This window comes from Carya illinoinensis, chromosome 10 (genome assembly GCF_018687715.1).
Source record: "Carya illinoinensis cultivar Pawnee chromosome 10, C.illinoinensisPawnee_v1, whole genome shotgun sequence".
NCBI classification, from domain to species: domain Eukaryota; kingdom Viridiplantae; phylum Streptophyta; class Magnoliopsida; order Fagales; family Juglandaceae; genus Carya; species Carya illinoinensis.
The window spans coordinates 18,345,001-18,364,963 of NC_056761.1; the positions used below are offsets into that span (position 1 = coordinate 18,345,001).

Below are 19,963 nucleotides of genomic sequence, written 5' to 3' on the forward strand. Positions count from 1 at the left end.
TAGCATAGACGATCAAGCATAGTTCGGAACTAGGTTACATCGTTTTTCTAGAATAAATAAAATTTAGCCCATGCTAGAAAGGGAATTCAATATAAACAAATTCACCATAATTGTTCTGAGAATATTGGAAGAAAATAAACGCTGAAAAATACTCCTCACAGCCACAACTTGTCTTCAAAAACTCAAGGAAATGTTTCAATGCTTTTCTCCCCTCTGTGCTCGTGTATGATTCCAACGTACGTGCAATATATGGAATTCCCCCACCCAAAACAGATGATTTGAATCCTTCTAACTATGTTTTTCTGTTCCAAAAGTGTTATCCAGTCCAAAGGTACGGCCAAATAGTGAAAAATCCCTTTTATATGCTCTGACGGCGGAAAACCATAGATCTGGAAAAATACGGTATTAGCTCGAGCGATGTGTCGAGCGAGCATCGAGCGTTCGACTCTGCCTAAATTCGCTCGAGCGGCTTGTCGAGTGCACATCGAGTGTTCAACTTTGCCTGACTTCGCTCGAGCAGCCAAAAGCCTCCGCTCGAACGATCTTTGTTTTCCCACAACCTGCTCGAGCTCACTATCGAGAGGCATTCGAGCGTTTGAATCTGCCTGAATTCACTCGAGCGGCCAAAAGCCTCCGCTCGAGCGATCTTGTAAATCTGCAATATGAAATTTTGCAAGTCATCAATGGGAGATCTCTTGATTCAACAGATGAGGTACATGAGGGTGCAATATTATTTTTCCAGCTGCTCCTTTCGGTGTCGCCTGTTGAGAGGGACTCGATAGATCTAGATTCGCTAACACCAATAGTTCCTAATGCCGAGAATGAGGCTTTGTGTGCTATCCCGTCTATGGATAAGGTCAAGAGTTCTTTATGGTCTATTCTTGCAAATTTTAGCCCAAGCCCAGATAGATTTTCTGTTAGTTTTTTCATGAAGGCTTGGGATATTATGAAAGATGACCTTTTGGAGATGGCTAATGATTTGTCTACAGGGCAACCGGTTTCTACTTTCTTTGGGGTTACAAATTTGGTTTTGATTCCGAAAGTGGATGAGCCCATGAATTGGTAAAAGGCATTAATAGGAAAGTGAGATGTGGAAATGTAATGCTGAAAATTGGTATGACTAAAGCTTATGATCGAGTTAACTGGAGCTTTATACTAGAAATTCTACGTCGATTACTATTTTCTGATAATTGGCAAAATATGGTCTTTAATGGTGTTTCGTCCCCTTTTTTCTTGGTGATGCTCAATGGGTCCACTAAAAGTTTTTTCAAGGCTTTGCATGGATTATGGCAAGGTGGCCCTCTTTCCCTTTAGATATTTATTTTGTTTGAAGAGGTTCTTTCTCTGATGCTTAGTAAAGCGTTCAATTTGGGTCGTGTTAAGCTTTTCCACCCTTGTGGAGGAGCTTTGATTTTTCATTTGCTTTATGCGGATAATATTCTAATTTTTGCTAATGGTAGGAAGTCTTCTATTTGAAATCTTATGGCTGTATTGCATCGGTATGAATTGATATCTAGTCAGACGATGAATCCAAGTAAGTCCTCAATGTTTTTTTTCCTCTTCTGTTTAAGCTGACCATAATAATGGTTTGAAGATGATTTCAAGTTTTGAGGAAGGTAGATGGCCTTGCACGTATTTGGGTGTTCCTTTATTTGTGAGTGGCATGACAATCTAAATGTTTGATTCATTCTTGGCCAAAGTTCAAAAGAAGTTGGTTGGGTGGAAAAGTAAGATTCTATCCTTTGGAGGTAAAATAGTGCTAATCAAACATGTTTTGGATAATATACCTATTCACATGCTCTTTGCTTGAATTTACCTAAAGGAGTGTTGTCGAAGCTTAAGAAAATGTTTTTAGATTTTCTCTGGAGATCTTTGATAGAGAATAGAAAAAGAAAGTGGATTTCATGGAGGAAAATTTGTTTGCCAGTGGAAGAGGGTGAACTCAGTATTTGGGATCTTCATGAGGTCCAAGAATCCTTACTTATGAAATTTGCTTGGAAGTTAATTAAAGGTAGTTCCATGTGGTCGAATTTTTTTACTACCAAATATATTGGAAACTCTCATCTCTATTTTGTGATGCAGCTAAGGAAAGGGTCTTGTTTTTGGAATGGTATCATGGATCTAATGCCAAAGGTTCTAGATAATTTGAAGTGGATTATTCGGGGAGGCCATTCTAAGTTTTGGTTGGACAACTGGTTCGAAGATGGGCCGTTGATTGCTTCTATACCTGTAACAGGAAATGTTAATTTGAAGATGGCGAAAGGCTTTACTGCTACTGGGTTGAATTTGCACATGTTGCCAGAACTGGTTTCGAATGATATTTCTAGGAAGATATGTGAATCTCGTATCAAGTTACGGTAAGGCTGGGATATATGTGTGTGAAAGCCATCCATTGATGGAGATTTTACCACCAAGTGTGCTTGGCAAGTACTTCGTCAATGCCGTGATCTATGTTTATGGAAGACACAACTTTGAAAGAATTGGCCACCAAAGCAAATGTCATTCTTTTTGTTTGGTGAGCTAAGAGGAGAGCAATTCCGGCAGATGATGGACTCTTTCCATCATTTTATGTGAGGGCGGAGGAGATGAAAAAGTTTGAAAAGTTTTTTGCAAATGCCTTGGCATAAGAGTTTCACATATTCGGAATTGGGAGGGGATGATGAGTTTTTGGTGGCAACGAGCATCAATGTCTTCACAAGTTGGGTGGCTTTGGGGGGTTCTTCCTATTGTCATCTCATAGTAGTTATGGAGAGCAAGGTCTGCAACCAGAATGGAAGGTATAAAATTCACTCCTGATGATGTTATTCGTTGTGTTAAAATTTTAGTTAGACATATCTTGAGCACAATCAAAAAATTTCGATGTTTGGGTGAACATGATTGGATAGTAACGGAGATGTTAGCTTGCCTGATTATTCCTATTGCTATAAGGAGAATAAAATTAATTGCATGGAAATCGCCAGAGAGAGAGAGGGTAAAGTTGAATGTGGATGGAGGCTCTCGCTGTAACCCAGGTGAGTCAAGAGGGGGTGGTATTATTCAGGATTCTAAAGGTGATGTAATGGTGGGATTTGCTCATTCTTATGGTCATGTTATTGACACCATCGCCAAATGTAGAGCTCTTCTTGATGAGCTTTGGTTGTGTAGGCTATTGGGTTTGAGGGATTTATTGGTAGAGTCGGATTCAGCTATTATAGTTGGTTGGCTGGCATCGGAGTGTGCAGATTTTGGTTTCTTTTATGATTTTTGGGAGGAAGTTAAAGATATTGTTAGTGAGTTAGATGTTCGTTTTCGCCATATTTTTAGAGAAGGTCATATGATGGTAGATTTTTTGGCAAAGCAAGGGACCCAAAGTTTTAATTCAGATTTTTGTGACATTACCTCCTTACAATGCCCTATTTGAGGAATCATTCGCATGGACAAGCTTGACATTCCTTATCTTAGACGCTAATGGTTTGTTTTTTGGTTTGGTGGTTTGTTTTACCTTAGGATTTTTTTGGCACCTGAGATTTGTTTTTTATATATTATTTTGTAAATTCTCAGGTGCTTTAGATTGTTTCCAGGGTATTTCTCTGCCATAAGTTATGGTTTTGTAATAAAATTAACAAGGGGTCACTATTGGATATGTGATCTCGACTCTTATCTTAAAAAAGAAAAAAAAGTGTATCTCTTGTTCTAAATTGTTACACGCTCCAATTGTTTGACATAATGCACAAAAGGGACTACTCTCTTTGTAATGTCTTGTTTTCGGAGGTTCAGAGAGTTAATTCTTATAACCTGATAAGTACTTCAATAATTTCTATCATATCTTTCATATCCAAAATATATTTGCAAAGACTCCAAAATTAAACATAAATTCTTCTAATATAATTAACTGCACATATCAATCCATCAATTCCTCAATACAATAATCCAAATAAAATAAATTAATTTCTCCACATCTCTGTTAACATAGTGAACCAAAATAATACTTAAGTCTTCATAACCATCTAAACATACTAAAATCAAATTACTTAATAAATAAATCTTCCAACAGCACTAGTACTCCAACGTACTGAACCACTACTCTTAATTATTACTACCACATACTCTATTACTGTTCCTTAGCTGTATCCTCAAAGTCATCTGAAAAATATTATGGAGATAAAAGGGTGAGTTATCAACAACTATGTAGGCAAATAAACTATACTAGTATGCAAATATAAGCATTTACAAAGTTTGGATTGCATAGCAAAACTTTTACTTTCAAAATGCAAAAAATAAAACATATTACAAAATAGCAGAGCAAAGTTTTCAAAATAGCTTTCTTATTCCAAAATCCTTTGGCATATCGTAAATTGAAACATTGTCTTCATATTTCATCGGGGCATCATATCGGGACAGATACCATGTTTAACACCCGTGGTTGGTTTGTGCCACATTATACCTATGGTGAGGTCGTATTCTATGTTTCACCCCCTTGGTAGGCTTGTGCCACATTATACCCGCGGTGATGCCGTATGCCACTATTATATCCATGGTGGAGCCGTATACCACTATTATACCCATGGCGGGCCTTAACAGAAATAGAACATACATATAATCGAAAACAGATCACATTCAGATGCAAACTCATAAACCCATGCCAAAGTTTTTCAGCTTACATATCATATTAAGTAGTTTCAGATCATTTTATGTATTCAACAGAACAAAATCAAAGTATCTTCATCTTAACCACATCAAAACATTAAGAACCTCATTTTCACTCTTTTTACATAGTTCATAAACAATGTGCAAAAGTAAGCTCATGTTTATACCAATTATGACAAAAATACTTTCTCCTTTATACAGACTTCATGAGTAATACCGAAACAAATAATTGAGATTGTTTTTCAGATTTCTTTTTATAAAAAAAAAAAACAAAAATGCATATTTTCAGAAGTCAACCTCTTTTCATTTTCCTTTTATGCAAATTCTAATATCGAAACCCCGCTTACATGTACTTCTTAATTTTTCATAATTTCCTCACGACACTGTCAAATGAATATTAGTCCTCACCTATAAAAAGAAATTCATGTAATTTGAGTAAATCTCAAATTGAATAGATACCCCATATTTATACTTGAATTACCTATCTTATTCCTCAAGGCCTAAAATTCTCTTAACTCTAAAATACCATCACCTTCTAATTTTCTTCAACATCCACAAAATCGAAAATCACAATTTAATACTACTAACATATAATGTAGTAGGGAAAATGTAAATCTCTTAAACAATAGTAGTTCAAAAATATCCTACATAATACTTATATTAAAATCAATGTAACTACTAATCAATACCTAATTTAAAACTCTCAAATATTTATCTCTATATATAATAGGCGTAAAGTGTTTAAAAAAAAAAAAGATTAAACTCTTACAATTTATTATGCAATCTAGAGTTATGGGACTCCAAAACTCGGCTAAGAAAGGCGGCCCACAGTTTTGAGATCAACGGAGGCCGAGCTCAACGTGAAGGCTGTGATGGAGGGACGTGGAGGCAACTTTTGGCATGCTCTGTTTTTGGGCAGCAAGAACAGAGGTGAAACCTGCAAGTGTTTGTCGTGCGTGGAGCTGGACAGTGGGCTTCGTGCGGTGGACGAACTCGGATTAGGCTTCCGAGAATGTGGAGGATGTGCAGTTTCCAACGGCGGCAGCGTTAGTGCGTGCAGGGATAACGCCGTAGAGTCTCTAGATGGCCTACGAAAATGCACTATTGCTTGGTTCTTCAACGTATGTGGAAGAGAGAGAAAAGAAAGGAATCGACGAAATTAAGGATTCATGTGCGGCAACGCTAATTGAGAGAGTTTTACATGCATAAAATGAGATATATATATATATACATAGGTGGTTGAAGCCTTAGGAAAAGAAGGAGAAAGAAATGTGCTTGGGAGACGTGCATGGGCGGAAGACACAACGTGCTTGGCGGTGGAAACTGGTCTGGCTTCATGGGCTTGGGTTTGAGCGTTGTTTGGGCTCTGATTCCACCTCTGAAAGAAAATATCTTATTATACCACGAATTTGTTTCCCAATCCAAAATAAATTCTATCTAATCCAAAAACATTCACTGATTTTAACTCACTTAGTAAGCTTAATAAAAAAATAACGTCCATATCCGCCAAAACAAAATATTTGAGCCCGTAGTCCATAAAAAAAAAATACTCATTAAATTTCAATTGGGCTTGTTGCTGGATCTGGATGTTACACTCTTTGATGGGAGCTCCTCTGTGACAATAGAGAGATGAGAGAAAAGGACAGAAAGGAAAGAAAGTTTCTACTCAGTTCTAGAATGAAATACACTGATTAGCATTTGGGTACCTATACCCTCACGCAAAACTACGGAAAGTAAGTAAAGGCGGCCCTCAAGTCCACTTAAGCCACTAAACATAAAAGGAAATGCGAACAGTTGGGTGTTTATAATTGGGAATAAATTAAAACTGAACTGATCATATGGTTGGGAATAAATTAATACAAACCGCAATCTCTAACTTAGTCTTTAAGGATTTGAAAAGAAAATTAATCATTAATTTTGCGGTAGATTTCTGAAGTACAAAGATCTATTCCTTAATTCTAGCCCGAGTCGTCCTTTTACTGCTTTTCCTCGATCCATTAATGTTTTCCGGCTTGATGAATATACAGTACATTGTAGCGGTAAAGCCACTTTTATGGATTTTTATGGGTTAAAAATGGTGGCTAGTTGAGCTTGCATTCACACTTGCTTCCGCCATCTTCCACTTGCTTCCGCTATCTTCCACCGCCACCTTTATGGGTCAAAAATGGTGGCTAGTTGACAACCTACATCAAGCTTGCGTTCACATTTGCTTCTGCCATCTTCCAGTTGCTTCCGCCATCTTCCACCTCCTTTAACTCCTATAAATACATGTTTTTGCTTTTAGAAACCTATCCCATTTTGAAAGAAAAATTTAGAGAAAGAGAGAGAGTTTTAGAGAGAAAAATAGTGAGGTTTCTCCTATATATTGTCTCTCCTTTTATAAGAAAGAGTGAGTTTTCTCCTTTTATAAGAGAGGGTATTGTCAATTGTGCTCTCCTTATTCAAGAGAGAAATTCTTGTAATCCTTTTGCTATAAGTGAAATTCTTCTACAATTGGAGTTCCTTATTATTTCTTTTATTCTTTCTCATTTCTACTTCAGTTGTAATTGTATGCCCCGTACCACAACCTCCTAACAGTGGTATCAGAGCATCAGGTTTATAGCCAGTTTTCGTGCTACAGTTAGATCCAGTTAGTGGAAAGGAGGCATCTTCAATAATGGCAACGAAGTACGAAATAGAGAAGTTCAATGGGAGTAATTTCTCATTGTGGAAAATGAGAATAAAAGCAATTTTGAGGAAAGATAATTGCTTGACGACAATTGGAGATAGGCCCGATGAGATTACTGACGACGGCAAGTGGAACGAGATGGATGGCAATGCTATTGCTAATCTGCACCTAGCACTAGCTGATGGAGTATTGTCAAGTGTGGCGGAGAAAAAGACAGCAAAAGAGATATGGGATACTCTGACAAAATTGTACGAGGCCAAATCACTACACAACAAAATTTTCTTGAGAAGAAAACTCTACACCCTTCGGATGATGGAGTCAACTATGGTGACAGACCACATCAACACCCTCAACACTTTATTTTCACAGCTCACAGCAATGGGGCATAACATAGAGACGGATGAACGTGCTGAAATTCTACTTCAAAGTCTACCTGATTCGTATGATCAACTCATCATCAACTTAACCAACAACATTGAAGTTCTAGTCTTCGATGATATTGCAGCTGCAGTTCTTGAAGAAGAAAGTCGGCGCAAAAGCAAAGAAGATAGACTAGGAGGCTCACAACAAGCCGAAGCTTTGGTAATGACGAGAGGGAGATCAACGGAACGTGGCCCCAGTGGGAGTCAAAATCAGAGTAGATCAAAATCCAGAAGTAAGAAGAATGTCAAGTGTCATCACTGTGGCAAGAAAGGGCACTACAAAAGGGAGTGTTGGCATCTCAAGAAGAACGAAGAAGCCAAAGCAAAAGGCCCTGAGTTGTCAAAAGCTCAAGGTTGTGTAGCAAGCACTTCAGATGATGGTGAAATTTTATACAGTGAGGCAACAACAGTTACTGAAGGTAGAAGAAGATTCGCTGATGTCTGGCTTATTGACTCAGGAGCAACATGGCATATGACTCCCCGGAGAGAATGGTTCCATCAATATGAACCTATCTCAGGAGGATCTGTGTTCATGGGAGATGATCATGCCTTGGAGATTGCTGGTATTGGTACCATCAAATTGAAGATGTGTGACGGTACAGTTCACACCATTCAGGAGGTACGACATGTGAAAGGCCTGAAGAAAAATCTATTGTCTTTAGGACAATTAGATAATAGTGGGTGTAAAACCCATATTCAAGATGGGATCATGAAAATAGTTAAAGGCGCGCTTGTAATGATGAAAGCGGAAAAGATAGCTGCAAATTTGTACATGCTTAAAGGAGAAACATAACAAGAAGGAGAAGCATCCACTGCGCTGGCAAGTTCGGCAGAAGAATTAACAATGATGTGGCACCGTAAGCTTGGCCACATGTCGGAACGAGGTTTGAAGATTCTTGCTGAACAAAAGCTTCTTCCAGGGCTCAAAAAGGTTTCATTACCCTTTTGTGAGCATTGTGTTACTAGTAAGCAGCACAGATTGAAATTCAGTAGTTCCTCTGCTAGAAGTAAAGTTATCTTAGAACTAATCCATTCTGATGTTTGGCAAGCACCAGTTTTGTCCCTAGGAGGAGCAAAATACTTTGTGTCATTTATTGACGATTACTCCAGGAGATGTTGGGTGTATCCAATAAAAAATAAAGCAGATGTATTTCCAGTTTTCAAAATATTCAAAGCGCGGGTTGAGCTTGAATCTGAAAAGAAGATCAAGTGTTTAAGGACAGACAATGGAGGAGAATATACTGGTATTGAATTTGATAGCTTCTGTCAACAAGAAGGTATCAAAAGGCAGCTCATGGTGGCATACACTCCACAACAAAATGGAGTAGCAGAGCGGATGAACAGAACCTTGTCAGAATGAACAAGAGCAATGTTGAGAACTGCAGGAATGACCAAGTCATTTTGGGCAGAAGCAGTCAAAACTGCCTGTTATGTGATCAATCAGTCACCATCAACCGCAATTGATCTGAAAACGCCGATGGAGATGTGGACTGATAAGCCAGCTGATTATTCTCACTTACATACATTTGGAAGTCCAGTTTATGTTATGTACAACGCCCAAGAAACATCAAAGCTAGATCTAAAATCTAGAAAATGTATTTTCTTAGGATATGCTGATGGAGTCAAGGGGTATCGCCTTTGGGATCCCACTGCCCGCAAGGTGCTAATCAGCAGGGATGTTGTATTTGTAGAAGATAAGGTACAAGAAAAAGAAAATGATAGCGCTTCAAAAGAGAAACCAGAGACTACTACAGTTCAAATTGAAGAAAGACAAGAATTAGAAGTTCCAGATTCTTCTGAAGCAATATCAGAGTACGAAGTACAAGAACAAGCTGAGTGTGCAATTCCACAAGTTCGACGGTCAACTCGAGAGAGAAGAAAACCAACTTGGCACTCAGAGTACATCATGGAGGGAAATGTCGCATACTGTCTACTAACAGAAAATGGAGAACCGTCAAATTTTCATGAGGCTACAAATAGCCAAGAAGATTCTCTGTGGATGGTTGTAATGCAAGAAGAAATTGAAGCTCTCCATAAAAACAAAACATGGGATCTTGTACCACTACCACAAGGAAGAAAGGCCATCGGAAACAAATGGATTTACAAGATCAAACGAAATGGCAATGATCAAGTGGAGCGGTATCGTGCTAGATTGGTGGTGAAAGGATTCGCTCAGAAAGAAGGCATAGACTTCAACGAAATATTCTCTCCTGTTGTTCGACTCTCAACGGTTCGAGCAGTTCTTGCGATGTGTGCTACATTTGACTTGTACTTAGAACAACTGGACGTGAAAACTGCATTTCTTCATGGAGAAATTGAAGAAGAAATTTACATGCTCCAACCAGAAGGTTTTGAAGAAAAAGAAAAAGAGAACTTGGTTTGCAGGTTGAACAAATCTCTATACGGTCTCAAACAGGCGCCGAGATGTTGGTATAAGAGATTTGATTCCTTTATCATGAGCCTTGGATACAACAGACATAGTTCAGATCCTTGTGTTTACTACAAGAGATTTGGTGATGGTAATTTCATTATTCTGTTGTTGTATGTTGACGACATGTTGGTAGCAGGCCCCAACAAAGATCGTATTACAGAATTAAAGGCACAGTTGGCTAGGGAGTTTGAAATGAAGGACTTGGGACCAGCAAACAAGATTCTAGGGATGCAAATTTACCAAGACAGAAATAATAGGAAGATATGGCTTTCTCAGAAAAATTATTTGAAGAAAATCTTGCGACGCTTCAACATGCAAGATTGTAAGCCAATTTCTACCCCTCTTCCTATTAATTTCAAGTTATCCTCAAGTATGAGTCCTAGCAATGAAGCAGAGAGGATGGAAATGTCTCGAGTACCGTATGCATCAGCAGTGGGTAGCTTAATGTTCGCTATGGTTTGTACAAGACCAGACATTGCACAATCAGTGGGAGTGGTTAGTCGATACATGGCGAATCCTGGTAAAGAGCATTGGAGTGCTGTAAAGAGGATCCTGAGATATGTCAAGGGTACCTCAAATGTCGCATTATGTTATGAAGGATCAGACTTTACTGTCAGAGGCTATGTTGATTCAGATTATGCAGGTGATCTTGACAAGAGCAAGTCCACATCAGGTTATGTGTTTACTCTTGCTGGAGGAGCTGTAAGCTGGGTTTCAAAATTGCAGTCTATCGTGGCTACTTCTACAACGGAGGCAGAATATGTCGCAGCTACACAAGCTAGCAAAGAGGCAATATGGTTGCAAATGCTACTGGAAGAGCTCGGACACGTACAAGAGAAGGTTGATTTATTTTGTGATAGTCAGAGCGCTTTGCATTTGGCAAAGAATCCAGCATTTCATTCAAGGACAAAGCACATACGAGTTCAGTATCACTTCGTTCGTGAGAAGGTGGAAGAAGGAAGTGTGGATATACAAAAAATCCATACAAAAGACAACCTAGCAGATATATTAACAAAGCCAATTAATAATGACAAGTTTATCTGGTGTCGATCCTCCTTAGGCCTAGCAGATATGTAAGCGGCATAGAGATGGAAAGTGTAGAAAAGATAGAAGGATTACAAAAGTGACTTTAAGTGGGAGATATGTAGCGGTAAAGCCAATTTTATGGACTTTTATGGGTCAAAAATGGTGGCTAGTTGAGCTTGCATTCACACTTGCTTCCGCCATCTTCCACTTGCTTCCGCCATCTTCCACTTGCTTCCGCTATCTTCCACCGCCACCTTTATGGGTCAAAAATGGTGGCTAGTTGACAACCTACATCAAGCTTGCGTTCACATTTGCTTCCGCCATCTTCCACCTCCTTTAACTCCTATAAATACATGTTTTTGCTTTCAGAAACCTATCCCATTTTGAAAGAAAAATTTAGAGAAAGAGAGAGAGTTTTAAAGAGAAAAATAGTGAGGTTTCTCCTATATATTGTCTCTCCTTTTATAAGAAAGAGTGAGTTTTCTCCTTTTATAAGAGAGGGTATTGTCAATTGTGCTCTCCTTATTCAAGAGAGAAATTCTTGTAATCCTTTTGCTATAAGTGAAATTCTTCTACAATTGGAGTTTCTTATTATTTCTTTTATTCTTTCTCATTTCTACTTCAGTTGTAATTGTATGCCCCGTACCACAACCTCCTAACATACATCAGTTTGCAAATTCTAGTTTCGTATTATACCAACCCTAAGTTAAACTCTATAGCTAGCCAGGATAGCTAGCTATTGTTATCGTTCGGAAACTGACTTCGATTATAAATACATGCATATTGCTTATGCTAATTATATTGATAAGGAAAGATATCAAAGAGATAGAACAAGTCCAAAACATGGAAGTCCAAGAAGATGGAGACCATTTCATAAGCTTGCAGTTGGCTGGTTTGGCTAGCGCCCAAATGGCTCTAAGAGCTGCAATTGATCTGAAAGTGTTCAGTATAATCGCAGATGCAAGGCCTGATGCTCATCTTTCTGCAGCAGAGATAACTTCAAAGATCCCTACAAAAGATCCAAGTTCTGCAGCATGCACTTTGGAGAGGATGCTAAGAGTTCTTGGTGCAAACTCCATCTTATCAATAGCTCGAAAGCCATTAGGAAATAATGGAGAACACGGATGCCATGAATGGACCTATGGCCTGACAAAGAAAAGCCGATGCTTAGTGAGTAGCAGTACCACCGACGAGGCAACTTTCTCAACTTCATTCATCTTACTTGTTACTGAAAGGGAGATGCTGGAGAGCCAACGTATGATCAAGGATGCGGTGCTTGATCCTAGAAGGTCGCCATTCTACAAGGCCTATGGAGTGAACTTTTATGACTACATGGGAGAGAAGCCAAGACTGAGACAATTGTTCAATGAGTTTCGAAGTTAGCTCCAAAGTAATTTTTGAGGATGTGTTTAAGTTTTACGGCGGCTGTTAAAACTTTGGAGGAAAATAAAATGAGAAACACAATACTTTGCTAAAGCAAGTATGAACTGCTTTTTATTCGAATTGTGTTAATAAGTGTCTTTACATGAGCTCCTTTTATACACATCTTAACAAAGTACAAAAGCTAGAAAGTAAGGAAAAGACCAAGTGCTTTTCTGTTACTGCTATACAAGGTTTCTTTTACACTTTACACTAATGCACTGAAACACAGAATCATCTTCACATTAAGGACAAGTTAAAGTTGTCTACTGCCTTGGTGTGCTTTCTGCTATGCAGACATTGCAGTGTGCAGGCTGTAATATCTTTTGATTTGATGCTGTTACTGTGCTTCATTAAGGTGGCTGCAGGACCTTTAGTTTGCTTTCTCAACTTTGAGACTCCCCCTAAAGATGGGCATAGATGTTTAAAATGCCCATCTTGGACAGTAAAAATTTGAATGGTGCACTTGCTAATGCCTTAGTAAAAATGTCAGCAAGCTGGAACTTTGAGGAAATATGCACGGGGTGAATGACCTTGGCTAACACCTTTTCTCTAACAAAATGGCAATCTAACTCAATGTGCTTGGTTCTTTCATGGAAAACAGGATTTCTTGTAATGTGAAAAGCTGACTGATTATCACAGTAAAGGATGGCAGGTTTGGTGTGTGTGATACCAAAATCTTTTAACAAAGAAATCACCCAAATCAATTCACAACTTGTTTGAGCCAAGGCTCGATACTCTGCCTCTACAGAGGAGCGTGATATGGTGGCCTGTTTCTTTGATTTCTAGCTGACCAATGAGTTTCCAAGAAAAACACAAAATCCAATCATGGATTTCCTTGTTTCTGGGCAAGTAGCCCAGTCTGAATCGCTATATGCCTTGATGTGGAGATCAGATTGGGAAGGGAGGAGAATACCTTGACCTATAGATCCTTTTACATACCTTAAAACTCGATGCGCAGCTTGCATATGAAATTCACTTGGTCTGTCCATAAATTGGCTCAATATGCTTACTGCATAACTGATGTCAGGCCTTGTTATGGTGAGGTAAATCAGTCTGCCTATGAGCCTTCTGTAGCTTGTAGGATCTTTCAATAAGTCTGAGGGTGAGTGTGAGAGTTTGTGGTTCAACTCAATAGGTGTATTCGCAGGTTTGCACCCGAGGAGACCTGCAGAATCCAAGATTTCTAGGCTGTATTTTCTCTGACATAAATGAACTCCAGCAGTGGACCTTGCAATTTCTATGCCCAAGAAAAATTTGAGGGTTCCAAGGTCTTTGATTCTGAATTGAGAGTGCAGATATGCTTTGACTTGGTTGATGGCTTTGATGTTGGAACTGCCTATGATGATATCATCAACATAGACAAGTAATGCTATGAATCCTTCTTTAGTGCTTCGAGTAAAAAGGGAGTAATCAGACTTAGAATGTTGAAATCCAATAGAAATAAGGGATTCTGAAAATTTTGAGTGCCATTGCCTAGAAGCTTGCTTGAGTCCATAAAGAGATTTGTGGAGCTTGCAAACCATTTTTCCCTTTGCTGTAGACTCCCCCTTACTGTGATAACCAGGAGGCATTTCAATGTATATTTCTTGATCCAATGTTCCATGAAGGAAAGTATTATGGACATCTAATTGGGAGAGGTGCCAATTGAGGGCAGCAGCCAAGGCAAGGAAGATTCGGACAGTTGTAAGCTTGGCAACTGGACTAAAGGTTTCTTGATAATCAAACCCCTCTCTTTGGGTGTATCTCTTTGCCACTAATCGAGCTTTATGTCTCTCTATGGATCCATCAGATTTAAGCTTGATTTTATACACATATTTGCACCCTACTGCCTTCTTTCCTTCTGGCAGCTTAGTCAAAGTCCAGGTTCCATTGTCCTCTAAGGCTTTCAACTCAGCATTCATGGCATCTTGCTAATGTTTTGACTTGACAGCTTCTTGATAAGATTGAGGTTCTTGAAGAAGAGAGATTGAGAAAGCAAATGATTTGTATTTGGGAGATAGATTGGAATAGGTGAGATATTTGTGTAAAGGGTGTGAGATAGACTTGGTATGAGCTAGTTGGCAGTGATAGTCATGAAGGTAAGCAGGGGGGTTTCGTGATCTGTCAGATCTTCTAAGATGGACAGGTGAGGTGCTTGGAGAGGAAGGTGAGGAAGGGATATCTAGGTGCTGTTCAATGTTTGGTGAATGGGGATTAGTGTTGAGAGTTAGAGTTGAGGGATCAAGGCTTTGGTGTGTGAAGGTTGAGAGTGTTGGTTCTGGTATGGGAACTGGGAGAACCAGATTTTGAGTTGGAGCTATGGGTTCAACAACTTGTTTTTGAAATAGAAAAATTGATTCATAGAAGACTACATCCCTTGAGACAAGGCATGTATGATCCTGAAGGTCATAGACTTTATAGCCTTTAATTCCAGGAGGATAGCCTATGAATATACACTTTCTTGCTTAAGGGTCTAGTTTTCCTCTATTGTTCTTCACAGTAGAGACAAAACATAGGCATCCAAAGACTTTTAGGTGGGAATATGATGGAATGGATGAGAAGAAGGTCTCATATGGGGATTTGTTGTTAAGCACAGGGGTTGGGATTTTGTTAATGATATGTGCTGCTGTTAATACAACATCCCCCCAGAACTTTAATGGAAGGGATGCTTGAGAAAGAAGGGATCTAGTAGTGGAGAGGAGGTGTTGATGCTTTCTTTCTACTACCCCATTCTGTTGAGGGGTGTATATGCAAGTCTTTTAGTGTATGATGCCATGTGAGTTATAAAAGTCTATCATTTGAAATTCCAACCCATTATCAGATCTCACTTGTTTGATTTTAGCATTAAATTAAGTTTCACACATGTGAATGAAGTTTTGTAGAATGGTCCTGGTTTCTGATTTGAACTTCATTAGGTAGACCCAAGTTACTCGAGTTTTGTCATCCACTATGGTTAGGAAATATTGGTGACCTTGAATGGATGGTTGAGAATAGGGTCCCCATATATCACAGTGAATTAACTCAAGAGGAAAAGATGTAGAAATGGTGCTCAATGGGAATGACTTTCTTTTCTGTTTTGCTAAATGACAGATTGTGCATTGTATGTTGCCATTGCATTTTACATTTGAGTCATGAGATTGAATGATATTCATCCTTTGGTGAGGTACATGTCCTAATCTAAAATGCCACAAATCAAAATCTAGTGATTGGTTACAGCTTGAGTCTTCATTGTGAGGGAGGTGGATGTTTTGGTTTGTTGAGGTGCTTTGAACAGCATGGCATGAAGGGGTTTCAGGCTTGAGAAAATAGAGGCTGTTTGATACTTCAGCAAGACCAATCGTCATCCATGAAGATAGGTCCTGCATGAAGCAAAATTTTTGGAGAAAAATGAGACATATAGGGGAATCCTGGGTCAGCTTGCTAGCAGATATGAGGTTAAAGCTGAAACTAGGCACATATAGAACATCATTTAAAATGAGTTTGTCTGAGACTTTGCAGGTACCAATGTGTGTGACTTCAGCATAGGTTTTGTTTGGGAGGTGAACTCGAGTTGGTTTCTTAGAGGTGACATTAGTGAGTAATGAAATGAAGCAGACCATATGGTCTGTAGCCCCAGTGTCCAGGATCCAATGTGTGTGTGAGTTTTGATTGTGATTTGCAGAAGAATCAAGACATGTTTGTGGAGAAATTTCACTAATAGTTTGAGGGATTATACCTGCCATGTTGGAAGAGTGGTGAGTGAGTCTGGGCATTTGTGGAGGTTGAAAAGTCATTGCTGAGTGGGTTGATTGGTGAGTTTCTTTCCTTCAAGTTGAGCTGAGAAGTTTGAGCATTGACAAGAGTTGCAATTTGCTGAATTTGTGCTTCAGTCAAGGGAAGCTGTGGAGTCTTTGAGGTGCTGCTCTCATGTTCCTGAGTAGTAACTTGGTTCACTGAGAGATTTCCAGGTGAATATCCTTGCTTAGACTTGGTGAACTTGAAGTTGGGTGGGAATCCAACTAGTCGATAGCATTTCTCCTTTGTGTGGCCCATCTTCCCACAATGGTAACAAGTGACTTCTAACTTTTCTTTCTTCTTGTTCTGGCCATGATAAACAGCCAATACAGAGGACTCATTTAGAGGCAATGCAAAGGTCCTAGCTTGCCTTTGACTTTCTTCCTACAAAACCAAGGAAAAAACTCTGTCTAGTGAGGGTATAGGACTCATGAGGATGATTTGTCCTCGAATGGCATCATAGGTATCATTGAGTCCCATTAGGAACTTGAAAACTGTATCTGTTTGTTGAATTTCACCAACGGTATCCAATGTTTTGCAGGTGCATAGACCACATGAGCAGTGTGGCAAAGGCCTGTAGTTGTGTAGTTCTTCCCACACTGCATTGAGTTGTGTGAAGTAGTCACTCACAGGTTGTGTTCCTTGAGTAATGGATCCCAGTTGCTGCTGCAGCTGATATATGCGCACATTATCAGGTTGTGCAAATCTAGCCTTAAGTTTTTCCCAAACTTCTTTGGCTGAGCTGACATAAAGTACATTCGATGCAATTTCTTTTGAAATGGAATTCAAGATCCATGGAAGGATCAAGTTATTGCATCGAAGCCATGGCACATAAAGGGTGTTGTTGAGTTGAGGGGTCTCAATGGTCCCATCTAGAAAACTGAGTTTATTTTTGATTGAAATAGCTAGAGTGAATGATCGGTTCCAAGAAAGATAATTTGGTCCCGTGAGATGAGGTGTGACCACCACATTATTTGCATTGTCACTGTGGTGTAACAAAAATGGGCTATTAGGATCTTCAGATGGAGAATTGTGATGTGGTGCTGCCTCAGCCATAGGAGCAATGAATTACAGATGAAGTGAAGCAGAAAAAAGAGAGAGAAGATGATTGAATGATAAGGTGATAAGAGTAGCAGGTTCAGACCTGCTCTGATACCATGTTAAAACTTTGAAGGAAAATAAAATGAGAAACACAACACTTTGCTAAAGCAAGTGTGAACTGCTTTTTATTCGAATTGTGTTAATAAGTGTCTTTACATGAGCTCCTTTTATACACATCTTAACAAAGTACAAAAGCTAGAAAGTAAGGAAAAGACAAGTGCTTTTCTGTTACTGCTATACAAGGTTTCTTTTACACTTTACACTAATGCACTGAAACACATAATCATCTTCACATTAAGGACAAGTTAAAGTTGTCTACTGCCTTGGTGTGCTTTCTGCTATGCAGACATTGCAGTGTGCAGGCTGTAATATCTTTTGCTTTGATGTTGTTACTGTGCTTCATTAAGGTGGCTGCAGGACCTTTAGTTTGCTTTCTCAAATTTGAGAGCGGCTTCAAAGATTTGAAGGAGTTGATGGACGTGGGGGGCGGCATTGGAACCACTCTTGCAAAGATAACCTCTATGTATTCACAGGTTCGTGGATTGAACTTTGATCTGCCCCATGTAATTGCTGCTGCTCCCAAGCTCCCAGGTTAGGCCTTTGAGTTCTTACAAGTTGGTTTGTAAATACGTCACTTATTGCGGGACTCATTATCAGTTACTAAAAGATAAAAAATGCTATATATTTTTAGCTTGGTTGATCATGTGGAGTATGTACGTATGCGCTGTGTGTGCCCATAAGCGAATTTGAGACAGATTTTTTCTTGAACCAAAATACATAGGACTTGCGAAAGATATACAACATCATGTTGATCGTGGGTAATGATACAAACATTTTAGAGTAATTCTACATATAACTGTGGAGTGTGTAAACGTCGTGTAATCGCTTTAAAAAAAGTGAGATCCATAAATAAAAAATTTATTTTTTTATGTGGGTCTCATATTTTTTTTTTTCACTTTTTTCTATGTGATTATGCGACGATTACATAATTCACAGTTATAAATATCTTTTCTCAATATTTTATATCACTAGGGACAAAGAAACAATTAGCTAGCTCCTTCTCTCTAATTTCATATCAGTATGTAGGCGAGAACATGTATACTAGTCAATCTAAATATACATGAGAATTTTCTAATTAATACATGAACATGGTACTCATGTCTAATACAATTTTCTATGATATGTTCTATGATATGATACCAAGTATAAATTATTCATCGCGTGCCAGTTATTTGGTATGTTAATTTCTCGTTCAAAAGATCTAGCTAGTCACAACATTCACAGTTAATCATGTCTAGTACTTCTTACGTAAGCACGTACGATAATCAACTCGAAATATTATTCATTTAATTGTCTGCAGGTGTAAAGCACGTGGCTGGAGATATGTTCAAATCAATCCCAAATGTCCAAACAATTTTATTGAAGGTTTCCTTCTCATTCTGCTACGAATTCTTTTTTTTTCTTTTTTTTTAAGGTATCCTTTTATTCATGAATTCTTGGGGCCATATGGTAATTAATTCAAATTAGAGGGCAAGGCCGGACCCAGTATGCATGATGTCTTGGGAACTTGTAGTATGGTCTTTGAAACTGGAAGAATTAATAACGAAAACCAGGGATCCCAAAGCCGCAATTGAGGTACAAAAAATCATGTATATATAAATGAATAAATAAATAGGGAAAATGCATGAAATTTGAGTAGTATATATATACGTACATACGTGATCATAATATATATGAATTAAGTATATATAAATACTTCCCTATAATAATGCAAGATTGCAAAAATCTGTGCATTTTGATTTCTACGTGAGCAGTGGATACTCCACAACTGGGATGATGAGCATTGCAGGAAGTTGTTGATAAATTGCTGGGAAGCATTACCAAGAGATGGAAAGGTGATAATCGTGGAAATGGCAATCTGTGAAGCATTGGGAAACAATCTCGAGGCAACGGACGTTCTTATTCAAGACTACTTTATGATGCTCCTAATGAATGGAGGTAAAGAGCGAACACTGGCAGAATTCGAGGATCTGGGAAAAGCTTTAGGGTTTACTAAAATTAAGATCTTCCCAATGCCTCATTGGTCAATTCATGTTATAGAGTTTCATAAGTAATTAAGAGTACTCGTGTGTGAGTCTCAATCTGCCAGAATAAAACGAAATGGTTGAGAATAAAATTTAAAGCAATTGGAGAGCAAACAAAAACAAAAGGAAGACCTATTGTACCTTAATTTCGTGCTTTAATTTCTGTATAATAAAAATATAACTTTCCATTGCTTTGTATGTTTCTCCTTAGTTTAATTTATAACATATTTCTTCTTACACCATGGGGATGTTTCTTCTTCCTTTGTCCATCTCTAACAAGCTGAATCGAATGCTCAGAAAGATCTAGTGGGGATTTGATGAGGAGACCTCAAAAATACAATGGGTCAATTGGGACAAGATCAGCACTGAAAAGGGCTCAGGAGGCCTTAGCTTCAGAGATTTGAGGCTATTCAATTTAGCTTTACTTTCC

The 19,963-nt window shown here is 38.6% G+C and overlaps 2 protein-coding genes across 2 annotated transcripts; both read left to right on the plus strand.

Annotated features, from left to right (window-relative positions):
* The first annotated feature begins 11,986 nt into the window (after nt 1-11,986).
* LOC122279826 ((S)-scoulerine 9-O-methyltransferase-like) lies at nt 11,987-12,603 on the plus strand. Its single transcript, XM_043090697.1, has one exon. The coding sequence runs from the start codon at nt 12,017-12,019 to the stop codon at nt 12,554-12,556; it is 540 nt and encodes a 179-aa protein (XP_042946631.1). The 5' UTR covers nt 11,987-12,016; the 3' UTR covers nt 12,557-12,603.
* Nucleotides 12,604-17,460: 4,857 nt separating this feature from the next.
* Nucleotides 17,461-19,731, plus strand: LOC122278514 (scoulerine-9-O-methyltransferase 1-like). Its single transcript, XM_043088694.1, has 4 exons — nt 17,461-17,468; nt 17,796-18,040; nt 18,810-18,874; nt 19,264-19,731. Exons 1-4 carry the CDS (start codon nt 17,461-17,463, stop codon nt 19,561-19,563), a joined length of 618 nt encoding a protein of 205 aa, XP_042944628.1. The 3' UTR covers nt 19,564-19,731.
* Nucleotides 19,732-19,963: the final 232 nt, after the last annotated feature.

What these genes read in the sequence shown, in the direction of transcription:
- LOC122279826 (XM_043090697.1), top strand. Translation starts at nt 12,017, where the DNA reads ATGGAAGTCCAAGAAGATGGAGACCATTTCATAAGCTTGCAGTTGGCT.
- LOC122278514 (XM_043088694.1), top strand. An exon ending in TGCTGCTCCCAAGCTCCCAG is followed by an intron (nt 18,041 to 18,809) that starts GTTAGGCCTTTG and finishes AATTGTCTGCAG; the next exon opens with GTGTAAAGCACGTGGCTGGA. An exon ending in TCCAAACAATTTTATTGAAG is followed by an intron (nt 18,875 to 19,263) that starts GTTTCCTTCTCA and finishes CTACGTGAGCAG; the next exon opens with TGGATACTCCACAACTGGGA.